A 12,617-nucleotide genomic window follows, 5' to 3' on the forward strand; every position below is an offset into this window, starting at 1 on the left:
AATCTGTCCCTCCCCCAGTGAAACCCAAGGTTGGGTTTGGAAGAAAGAGTAAAGTAAGTTACAGTGCTCAGGAGAGGTTTCCATACAGTGTTGAAAATAAAGTTATTTGATTATGATGCCTAAACAAATGGTGGTTCCTCTCCCTTTTCACAATAATGTGAAGATTAAGGATGTGTGTGTGTGTGTGTTCCCTTTGTGTGAAATTGCAAGAAGGGCAAAAAATTAATGATACAGGAGAAGAAAAAGCACACACACAGCCATTTTGGCCAGTCAGTCAGCATTTTTATTTGAAATATCAGTGCTTTCAATTATATAGTTCATACATTAAAAGCAAAAGGATTGCCTTCATTTCACATGGTCCAATACTGTAGTGGCACATCTGAAGCAGCACAGGAAGAGTCTGTACAGGTATCTCTAGATAAACAGAACCCTGGGTAACTCAAATTAAACAAGCTCTTACAGCAGTTACCAAAAAGAACAGTGAATTGGCTAGACAGATCACTATACACACAAAATGCAAGAAGTGGAATGGGAAAAAAACCAATATATATAGGAGAATCCGGAGAGAAAAATAAGTCAAATGTTTTTGCATATATAGCCACATGTTGCTTAATTGCTCAGCACAAAGATTTCATTTTTAAATTTAGTCCTCACTGAGGGCAGAATATACACAAATGATGTTCAAAGAACACAAGGTAGATGAAAATAAACATACATGGTGTAATTTGCTTTTCATAATTATTCCTTTTAGTGACTATGTAGAACAAGGGCTCTTGGTGTTTTAAAATTACAATGATTTTGTGCCTACACTTTACATGAAGTGAAAACAGTTACACTTTTATTTATTTTCTTCTTCTAGCTTCATATATTTGCTGCTGGCACTATATACTTTTTACTTTCAGTTTCTGAGCATCCACACTGGATCTGTGGATCTATACTTAGTTTGCCTGTCCCGATCTTTGGATACATTGGAAATGCAGCCTGGATACTGAAAAGGCCCTAGTCCAGTGGAGGGTAGACTTCCAGATCTGTCTGATCTATTTTATTTCATTCTAGAATCCCAAGATCCACTAACCAGAGCCCAGTGCAAAATGCATACCCTTAGAAATGAAAACAACCAGGGTGCTTCTAAGTTTATTCTGAGCCTTGGAATAAAGTACCAGAAGTGAGGTGTGAAGAGGTGAGCTCACACTCCTTTCATACAGAAGTCCTCTCCTGGTTACCTTCAGCTCTCTTCACTTCAGCAGCCTAATATAGGTGGTAAAAGTCACTTCACTCTTGCTTTCGCTAAGTCGGAAACCCTGGGCAATTTACTGCAAATCACTCAAGGCCTTCCTGTAAATCCCAACCTACTTTCTGTCACCCTTCTGATCTAATACATAAAAGCTGGTTCTATGCCAACAGCATGTACAGATTAGTGGTGGCTCATTTACAGAGAACCTGGAGAATGTGTTTTCTTGGTTCTCCTAATACAGGACTCAAGTCATTTTGAGATAAGATACGAAAAGCAGGTCAGTAATTTCTAGGCTTGCATAAACCACATCCTTTGGAAGGGAGAGATGGAATGACCAAAGATAATTTCTCCCTCATTCTGTAGAGAACTAAAATGGCATTTGAGTGGTGATATGCTTTATCTTCCCCAATATCTCAACCATTCCCATTGCCTCCATACCACACATCACTGGTTACTACCACCTTTCCTTCCCATGACTGCAAACATTTCTGAGCCAGCCATGGCAGCAATATGAAACCCCACATGCCTGGTTCCACTGTCTCGAGAAGATACCACACATCACCACTATGCAGCACAATGACACAAAACCAAATATCGTCTGTGGGGCCTGATGACTAGTTTCACCACTGCAGCTTGTACTTGTGATGTGGAGCAAGCAGCCATTTTATTGATTTGTTTCTGTAGTTTTAAAAGCAGTGGTACTAACACATGACTTTTGTTTGTGGGGGAATGTGGATTCAAGACATGTGGACTCAGCCATTCTAATGAGGCAAAGGAACAAGAATTTCCACATAATTGATAGGAAAGAAGCCCGACTGGCCATGAAGCATCCCTTCATACCAGTTTTCATCAATCTGGTTAGTGAGGGTAATGACATCACCCTCTTTAAAGCCAAGCTCCCCTTCATTTTCTGGATCAAAGTCATACAGAGCTCGACAGCATGGCTGGTCCATGGAAACACCTACAGAGAAAGACACAAATGGGGTTAGACAGAGACAGTATTTGGCATGTACCAAACAATAGCTACAAACTACAACAGCATGGAGTGCTATATTACTTCGTAAAAATAATTTTATGCTTGTGGCTTTTTAAAAACCCTTGTTGATATTGTAGCACCTTTGAGACTTAACTATGCAAAAGAGGCTGGAGCAGAAACTTTCATAGATTTGGTCTACTTTTCAGTAGAAGGTGCTACATGATCCCTTTACATACTGATATTCCAGACTAACATGGCTGTGGACCTTATCACATGGTGGAAATCAGGTAAAATCGGGGGTTTAAAAGGCAAAACGCGATATCGCAATTAAGATTTTCACATGACATCGCTGTTAAATAGGCAATAAACAGCAACAAATCATTCACGGGGAAATCCCAAAAATGATTTGTCACTGTTTATTTCCTGTTTAATAATGATGTGTGTGAAAATCCTAATTGTGATATCATGCTTCGCACAGGATAATCGCTGTTGAAACCCCTGATTTCCCCCCGGTTTTCCCTGTGTGATAAGGTCCTATGTCTCTGAGTTCTACCCTTTATTTATATTGTTCATTAAGTGTACTAATTTTGCTGAATTCAATTTAATAATAAAGCATAACAATTTAATGTGAAGTTGAAGGCTTTCACGGCAAGAATCCATAATTTTTTGTGTGGTTTTCAGGCTATGTGGCCATGTTCTGGAAGACTTTATTCCTGATGTTGCACCAGCATCTGTGGCTGGCACCTTTTCTGAACATCAGGAATAAACTCTTCCAGAACATGGCCACATAGCCCAAAAATCGCACAAAAAACATAACAATCTAGTTGTTTTAAAGTAGTTTCTCTTTTTTAAAACAAATCCTAAAATACAAAAATTAACAACGGCAATTCCAATCAATGTTTTAGAAGTAAGAAGTAAACGTTACATACTAGTTTAACAATGTTATCAGTGGTATGATTATTTGTTGAATGCTAGCAATGCTGGCAATGTTATTACTCAAAAAGTAAACAGTAGAGCTGAGGCTATTTGCAATGTTGTTTTTTTCTTTGCAAAACAAGCAGAAGATGCCTTTGTGGTTGGAAGGAATGCAGCTCTGTTTGGTGAATGTTAAATGCCTTTATGGCCATTTCAACACCAGGTGAAGAGTTTTTGCTCTTAGTGTATAGTTTATCGGCTATATCTTTTTAGTCATGCTATAAAACTGGTCTTATTATTATCTCTCTGCTGGAGATTATACTGTGGTTTCTTGCTTGATGCTATTGGGTTTTAATATGGTATTTTATTATTTTACGCCGTGACATCAGAAAACAGTGCTATTCAGTGTTCTATGTAAATATCATAAATCCATTAATAGGAGCAAATAGGGCTTGGCTATTATGTTTTACCCTGTGTATTAGTTCCTTGCTGGATAAGATGGATTCAGTCAGCAGAGCAGCTCTTTTTCTTGTTATGTCTATAGACAACAGATGTTCTCAACAGAATTCATATGCAGGATTATATAGTGGTTATATGGTTGCATTAGAACTTGCAAGATCCATATTCTACTCTCCACTGAGCCATGATACTCATAGGGTAAACTGGGGCCAGTGACTCATGTTCAGCCTGTCCTAGTAAAGTGGGAAGGAGGAGACTTTCTTATCCCACTGTGAATTCATTGAACACAAGGTGAGATGTAAACATAACTAAACTTAACTAAACATTGGGGGAGAGGCAATATGTATCCTGTTCTGTACATGTAGGTCTCTTTTTCTATGTTCTATTAAATGCATAGAGGGCATTCAGGGGTGGGGCCAATTGCATTTTCCGTGTGTTCAGTCAACCCAGATTTAAAAGGTGAAAGCAGAATTCGTGTTTCAGAAGCTATCACCCCAAGGCACTCATCTATCTTTGTTGGTTTGTTCTAGCTGTGAGTGGAAACTGGGTATAGGGTTTTGTACATATTATGATGACCAGTAAGTAACAAAGCAAGTATTATTAACTTACATGATTATTGTGAGAATAAAATGGAGATAATTGTGTGCATGAAACTGAAAGCTCATGGGAGGAGCAATGGGGAAGGGTTACAAGAGTTAAGTACAGTAAATACAGTATACTGACATGCAAAAAGCACCAGTAGGAGCAGCTCCTGCCTTATGTCAAAAGAGGAATTTAATGAGTTCTCCCATGCTGAACTGAATAGTTTCCCACATGTGATTCCAATGTATCTAAGTGTTCAGACTTTGGGTATCATGCTGAAAATATAAAAAGCTGAAATTGCCTAAGTGCCTTAAAGGCACCAGATTCCATCTGATTGTGTAAACTAAGCAGGGTCAGCCCTGGGAGACTGCCAATGAATACCAGTGCTGTAGGCTATATTTCAGCGGAAGGAACTAGAAAACTACCTGTGCAAAAACCCTATGCAATTCATGGGTTGCCAGTAGTTGACAAGTGACTTGAAGGCATACAGACACACAGTTGGTATCATGATGTCCTCCAACAGAACATCTAAAACAAATCTCATAGAGTGTTTCCTATCATACATTCCTCAGCCCCTTTCCTGCCTTCTCTTCTTACTTGTGGGTTTTGGAGTGGTGGCGGTATTGATCCCTCCATTGTGTTGAGTATTTTCACTGCTGAAGTCCAAGCTCATGCGCGGCTTTGGCTGATATTCTCTCCTGGGCTGAACTGATGCTTCTTTTATCCTGCCAGAAAATTAACAAGTGTGTAAGATACCAATTTGTCAGCAAATCTTATGCACATAAACAGTTCAAGGGGAAAAAAACTTATCTTCACATTCTGAACAAACTGGCATGTCTCAAATAAATAAGTCAATGTGAAGCACAGGATATTCTTAAGCATCCCTTCTGCACTGCAGATTAACCTTCCCCAGTGAGGTGACTTCCAAATATGTTCAGCTTCAATCCCCAGGATCTCACACCATTGTCCACTTTAGCTGAGGATGAAGGGGATCACTGTCTAAAAACACATGGAGAACGCCAGGGAAGGATGTACTCTTTAGTCTACACTCTCAACCCCCCCCCCCCCAAAACTTTACTCCCTTTGGCCCTAAAACTCAATTGAGTACCCTATTTTAAAGGGTATTTTAAAAAATATATAATTCATCTGTCATAAAAGCAATGAACAGATTGCATGAGCCTGCTGATAGTGTCCATGTTGGGTGAGGGTCATGGGAGTTCTGGGAGTTGTAGTCCAAGGAAGGATGCTTCCAGAAACTGGGGTTGACACTGAAATATTCTCCATGTGGTTGTAGGGGCTACATGAGACTGAATTTTCCTCCTGGACATCAGTGCCACATATCACAACAGCCTTAAGATTCATAGTAAGAGTATTACATATATATTATGTTTTTTGTGCACTGAAGAAATGTAAAAAGTACTCTTAAATAATATAGATGAAATATAGAAAATAGGTGTCAGCTTACTGAATTAAATTTGCTTCAGCTGCTGGGCAACTGCATTTTTCTGTGAAACCTTGCTTGCTATTCTATAATGCATGTAACTACACTAATTAAATTCAGCTAAGAGTAAATTAGGCTGAGATTTTGCCCAGTTTCCATCAGTTGTTTCCTAAAGTGCAATATGGTATGTTTTAACTTATTATGGAAATTTTATCATGTTTTATTGTATTTTCATCTTTTACTTGTGATGAAGCAATAAAACTGAACATAATGTGATGTTTCTATGGAGTCTTCTCCCACAAGAGTGAGACTCTTCAGATGGAATTCTCTGTCAGCTACTTAGGGCTGTTAGTGTATTATACGAATTGTTGCGGATTTTCACACATTCGCATCAATGATCAATGTCTTCACTTTCCTGCACAAATTCACATCTATTCACCCTCCCTTTGACAAAAATGCACAGCCATTTTTTATGAATGGCCACACATTCAGTAATGCACATCCTTGTGGATACTTGTGAATACTCCATTGAAAAGTAAACCACAAACGCTTTTTCAATGGAGTTTATGGAGTTCCCCCCACAAGAAGCCTTATTTGCATGTGGGTGGATTACAGATTATTCAGTTCGAATAAGGAGTACTGTAATTATGTAGACAAGCCCATAGTTACATAGGTAAGTAGTGTCTGCCATCCAGACCCCCCAATCCCCATTCCCTGGGCATCAGCCATTGCTATTGATAGTGGTCTATTCTCCTGTTGATCAGGAAGCAGCTGACTGATGTTCCCACACACTCCTATGAGTGATCTTCAATGTGACAGACAGGAGTCCACAATTCCCCATTGTGCCACAGATTTCTCATGCAATGGGGAATGGGAACATCAGTTATCTGCTTCCCAATCAACAGGGGAACAGATTCCTATCAATTACAGTGGATGCTGCCCAGTAAGTGGGGATGGGAGTGTGCGGGTTTTTAAGGTCCCTACACATTCCCTTAAACTACACAGTATATCGGGATTATGAATATGAGCCATGCATGAATACATAACTCTAGCTTACACATTCATAACTGCCTCTGTGAATTCTGGCCATTAAATTTACTTCAGAGAAGTCCAAATAATCTTGATAAGATTAGCAAAATTGTTCAGGAGATTTTCTTCTACAACTACCTCATGAACACAGTAGTTCATGCATTGGTAGCTTTCGGACTAGTCAAAGGAGAGAACTGATAAGCATGTATTTCAACAAAAGCAAAATAGGAGACAGGATCCATGTGCTGACAGATGGCTCCATCCCTGCTATCCTTTTGGCGGCAGGTAAAGACATTCTTATGCTGTCAGGCCTTTTCAAGCTGCTAAGGGCTGGGATTTAAATATTGTACATTCTAAATTTTAAGGTTTGTATTTTTAACATGTTACATTTTAACTCATATCTGTTTTAACCTTTTAAATTGTTTGGTTTTTTAAAATTCTATATTTATACTTTTTAATTTTGGATTGTTTTTAAATTTGCTGTTAGCTGCTTTGAGTTCCTATGTTGGGAGAAAAGTGGGATATAAGAAAATAATAATAACAATTGTCTTTATTTTCTTATTACTTTAAAAGCCCAGTGTGTTTCAACTTCTATCAAAATTGGTCTTCTTCAATGGCTACATTTAAAATAGAAGTTGCTAGAGTTTTGTCCAATTCTTTGGAGAGTGTCTTACACAACTCCAGAGATTTCTGTTTGAAGTGTTGCCCCTGAAGAAGATCAGTTTTGATAGAGGCTGAAAACTGTTGGGCTTTTTAAAGTAATAAGAAAATAAACAAGTGACCATATATCAGCACATGCAGCATGTCTCCTATTCTTCCAATTAGACAAAACAACTGCAAACATCCTGTACAAGATGCTGCCAGTGTAAAACACAGCAGCTAGACTGCTGACTCAAACACCATATAGAAACCATCTAACACTGATTTTAAAGAATTGCACAGGCTGCCAATACATCTGCAGTCTGAATTCAATGTGCTGCTGCTGATGTTTGGAAGCCCCAAATATCTTTATATTAGAAGGAGTATTTTCCCCTGTATATGCTTCACCAGTAGGTGAAGACAGTCATGGGAGAGGCCTTCTCCATCTTCCCCAGCCTAACTGAAGAATTTAATGCCCTTGGTACAAGACATTGGCTTTATTTTGTCACCAAGTTAAAATGCATCCTTTTATTAATGCCTTTGAGGTTAATAATTTTATCGAAAACTCTCCTCCCTCTTTTTACTGTATATTATATATTATTCTACCATTAGACTGTTTTAACTATTTAAATGACTCGGTTTTTTCACATATTTTTGAATGTTTGAATTATTTAAAGTCATCCCTCCATATTTGCGGCTTTGATATTTGCAGCTTTGATTATTCACGGATTTCATTAATATGTTCTCTCTAGGACTGTCTAGGTCCTCCAGTGCTACTCTATGGTCAACTTTAACTAAAAGTTGCACTGAAAGACCATTTGTAGCTCCTCCAGCGCAATTCTGTGGTCAATGTCTGGCAGATGTTGACCACAGAGATTCACTGGAGAACCTAGAGATTCCTAGAGAGGTGTCCTCTCAGGTAAAAACAGTGTTTTTGTTATTTGCAGTTTTTTCATATTCACGGAGGTCTTGTTCCCCTAACCCTAGCAAATATGGAGGGACAACTGTATATCATTTTTAATTTTAAATTATTGGAGATATATCTTATATATATCATATATCTTATGATATAGGACAGGATTAATACACAAAATCTTTCACTTAAAAAAAGCCAGATCTTCATTCTTGTCATTCCTATTAAGACCTATAAGAAAAGGAAGGAAGCAGGACCCTGATATAAACTGTGAGCCATAAAACACTGCAGACATTGCTGCCAAATGCCAGATAGGGGGCAAGGGAATTATGTTCCTCCTAGCCTCCACCCAGCTTGCTGCTACTGGTAGTGAAGAACCAATATGATCAGTCAGGGAGAAAGGAATGAAACAACGGGATTATCAGGACTCAGTGGGTGAATCAGAAGGGAGAGGACAGGGTTTTTTATGGCTTGACACCACCACCACCATCCAACACATAGAGATACTTGTGGCATTTACCTCTCTTCCAACCTGGAACTAACTTGTTGGAGGATCTGTGTGGCTTGTTTGTGATATTCCAGCTGGGCTTGTACAAGTGCAGAAAGCTGGCTCACTTGCTCAATCTGAAAAGACAAAGCCTTCCTTTAGTATCTCTGTGACACTTCTTCAAAGAGATTTCTTAATGCACGTACCTTCTGATGCTTGAAGAGGCTATAAAGGAGGTACTGTTCACACTGAAATGGATGTTAGAACTGAATACAAATAAGTTGCACTTCAACTCTTGACCGCGGCTGGCCAGAAGGCAGACTGTGTTTCACTGGGCTACCACTGGCCATTTTCCGGAGGGCCACCTGATGTCAGACAATTACTACAACAAATACTAGTTGGACCTTGGTCTGGTCCAGCAAGATGTTTCTTATGTTCCTATGAACAAGTGGCTTATATAGGCTCACTAAACGAAGATGAGTTATTCCTCAGGTGTTAATAAACATTGAATGTCCATATTGGTGGGAAAAAGAGGGATATATAAAGTAAAGAAAATAAATGCAAAATACAACCAGTAGATTACAGAGACCCAGAGGAGAAGACAGAACCTTCCACCTCCCAGCCTATGAGAGTGAAATTTCAGAGAAATACCTATGCTTGGCTGTGATGAAGTGACTGTCCATTGGGATGGAAGAGCTGCTTAGGAGCAGAGGACTATTCTGGAAGACAGGCTTCCTCCTGAAACAAAGATTGAACGAGGACCTACAGTGATGACTTGCTGAAGCCCACAGGGTATGGCTTTATTGTTTCTAGACAGTAACAGTTGCAGGGTCTATACTCAGCTCTAGCCTTGACAGCCATCCTGAAAATCTAGATGTCTTCCTTGCTGGATCCTCTTAGTCTTTCCTCTATACTGTCCTTGGAAGGCTCCCTTGCTTCCTGCTGAGAGGCCATGATTGAACTCTGTGATAGAATCTGCCTTGGTCAGATCTGCTTTTTACCCTGGAGACTACTTGCCATGAAGGAGCGTACACATTGATCTAACTGAAGAAAATTTTCATACTGGATTATCTACACTTCAATTCCAATCAATCCAATTAGTTTAATCACTTATAGCAGCGGCACTCAAACTTTTTACCTTTGGAACAACCCTTTACATCTACATGCAGATGTTGTGCCCCAAAATTGTATATGAATAAAAATATTTTGTTTATTTAATGTATTTTTATTCACACATTCATATGCATTCATCTTTTAACATTTTATAAGGAAATAACATCATTGAAATTGAACAGTTTTATTTGAATAAATTCAATATTTAACTTAAGTTAAAAGGTAAATTTTATATATGAAAAATTTGGAAAGAGGAACAGGGGGGATCAGAGCCTCCATGTCTTGCACACACACCCTTAAATAACCCTCGACCCCAGAGGGTCCTGCCACACTGAGAACCACTGACTGCACCACAAACACATTCCCCAAATGACTGTTGTCATCACATTGTTCCTCAGTTACTACTTCCTATCTCATTATATTAAATCAGTACCTCAATAAAGCTATATTAATGTTTCAAAATATGACCTACAAGCTTGCTATTTGAAGCAGCAGGACAGCATCCAATACCACAAAACAAATCCACCCACAGGTAGCTGAGCTTCCCAGTTCAAGAAAGTAGCTTCTCATTGTCACAGATAAAAAACACACCAGGCTCTGCCAATTTTACTACATGGGTAAGTAGGAAAGGCACATTTTAAGCCTAGAAGGACCAATTTGTTCCAAAAAGAAATAAGTGAAGTTTCATATTACTTTGAACACAGCATTACAGCTCTTCTAGACTGCCCAATATTCCTGCTAAATGTTGGGGCATTTGTAATGGCTGTTTCCACTCCAACATCCAATTGTGTCCTAAATATATCACATTTTGAGTCATTTTGTTGTTGCTGCTGTGGGCAGTAGAAGATTTAAGCATGGTTCCTAATCTGCGTGCTATTTTCCCCCCAGCTGCGATGTAGTTAAGCTATGATGTGGTGCCGTTTTCCATTATCCCTGTCATTTCCTACATGGATTCAGCATATGCATTTCCTCCAGTGCCTACTTTTCCAGTCCTGCATTTTGTTTCTATTTTTTGTTTCTACTTTTCTATTTTTAAAAGTTTGCTTTAACAGTCATTGTGTTGAAGCGATGCACAGTTATACTGCTTTATCATTATAACTTGAAAAAGGAGGAAAGGAGAAGAAATGTTCAGTGTGGTAACCAGAAATAGAGTGAGGGCAAGCAGGTCAGTGGGACACCTCTGTGGTGAAAGTCACACTCCTCATTTGAAATATCATAAGTGGAATCACTCAGAAATATAGCAGAAGGAAAGAAGAGAAGGAATAGAGATGTGTGACTTTTACTCCATCCTGTATCATAAACTCCCAGGAGAAGAAAAAGACCACCATCCCCTGCACAGAGTATAAAAAACTGTGTCCAGTAGAAGAACTTAAGGAGAAAAAGAAAAGAGTTATCCTAGATATTTTTCAAATTGATATTTTTAAAAACTCTGATCAGTATAGCTACAATTCCCACCAAATCCCCAAAATTTGGACTGATCTGGAGGAAACTTTCAAAACCAATTTCACTTTCTGATGCAAAATTATGTGGACTGAATACGTTTAGCTTTGGGCAACAGAAAATTTACACGAAATTACTAATGGCATACTTCCTCACTTAATAAGAAATGTCCTCATTTGTTCGTAAGCAATGTAAATTACAGTGTAGTTTTAACTTGACTCACTACAGTATCTACAGAGTCAGAGCATGTAATAGTATCACCTTATTTCATTATCTCCTTGAATAGTCTTCTGAGGCAGGTTGCTATTGTTCACACTGTGCAGATTTAGATCTGATTCCAATAAGCTGTGATACTTCAAGGTTATTCAAAGAATTCATAGTTGAGCTAAGATTCCTTTTGTAATCCATGTCTCTCAGATTCAGCTCCAACATTCTGTCCAAAGATTATCAGAAAGGCATCTTCTATGCTTCTATTTGCATAGAGGGTGACAGCAAGCAGAATAATTTACTAAGTGAGGGCAGGCAGCCAAAACATTTTGCAAAGTTTTGCTTTTGGGACTCCAGCAATGCAAACTCACTTTTCTAGCAGTATGTTCAAATTCCATCTGTTATATAAGGCTTGACCTTGGAAAGCTAGCTCTGCATTCTCACAGAATGAAGTCTAGGAAACAAGAATATTAGACTTGGTTCTTAAGTTATTGCTAGTCATTTAAAAAGTCATTAACCTGGCAACAGAAATGTTAGTATCCCAACATATGCAAAGGGTATAAGAAAAATTTGCTTACATCCATCTCTAGCAAATTAAACATGCTGGATTCAGCAATTTCCTTTGACTCATCAAACTTCTCCAGAGCTTGACGAAGTTCATCATCTGGGATCTTGCCTTGTCTTTTCTTCTTGTAATCAAAGTCAAGGCGTCTTCCCTCCAATTTTTTCAGGTGGTGCTGGAAGAAAAGGGGAAGGGGATGCATGTTATGAATTCGTATCCAGAACTGTTAATGAAGCTTCTGAGAATAGTGCTAATTCCTTTCAAAACAAGGCATGCTTCCCGACAAGGTTTTGGCTGTGCAATCATGCTGTTTCATTTATGGAAGTTACATGGAACTCCAGATGTTGTTGACTTCAATTTGCAGCCCTCCTGTGTTTTACTACACCTTGTACAACAACTTGTTTTTTCTTGCCAGAGATAATCCAGGAAGAAAAAAAGATGCAACAGCTGCATAATGCCTTTTAGGTTTGAGCAATAGGAGATATCTGTCTAGGAGTACAATGTACTTTTCTTTTTAAAGACAAGCCATATGCAGCATGGTGTAGATACCAAGAATACTTTGTATCTGTTTTTGTTGTTTTATAATTCCAAATTCACCACAAATCCTTTGGGCCAAATTA

At 38.6% G+C, this 12,617-nt stretch overlaps 1 protein-coding gene across 1 annotated transcript in view; it reads right to left on the reverse strand.

The window, feature by feature from the left end:
- Positions 1-270: 270 nt before the first annotated feature.
- SH3GL2 (SH3 domain containing GRB2 like 2, endophilin A1) overlaps positions 271-12,617 on the reverse strand; it is a 132,196-nt gene continuing 119,849 nt past the window's right edge. Inside the window, exons 6-9 of the mRNA XM_042455284.1 lie at positions 12,014-12,172; positions 8,709-8,812; positions 4,764-4,891; positions 271-2,195 (exon numbers count right to left, since the gene is read on the reverse strand). Coding sequence (XP_042311218.1) covers positions 1,996-2,195; positions 4,764-4,891; positions 8,709-8,812; positions 12,014-12,172 — 591 coding nt within the window. The 3' untranslated portion in view covers positions 271-1,995. The remainder of the gene's footprint in view (positions 2,196-4,763; positions 4,892-8,708; positions 8,813-12,013; positions 12,173-12,617) is intronic.

This window comes from Sceloporus undulatus, chromosome 2, assembly GCF_019175285.1.
Source record: "Sceloporus undulatus isolate JIND9_A2432 ecotype Alabama chromosome 2, SceUnd_v1.1, whole genome shotgun sequence".
Lineage (NCBI taxonomy): Eukaryota > Metazoa > Chordata > Lepidosauria > Squamata > Phrynosomatidae > Sceloporus > Sceloporus undulatus.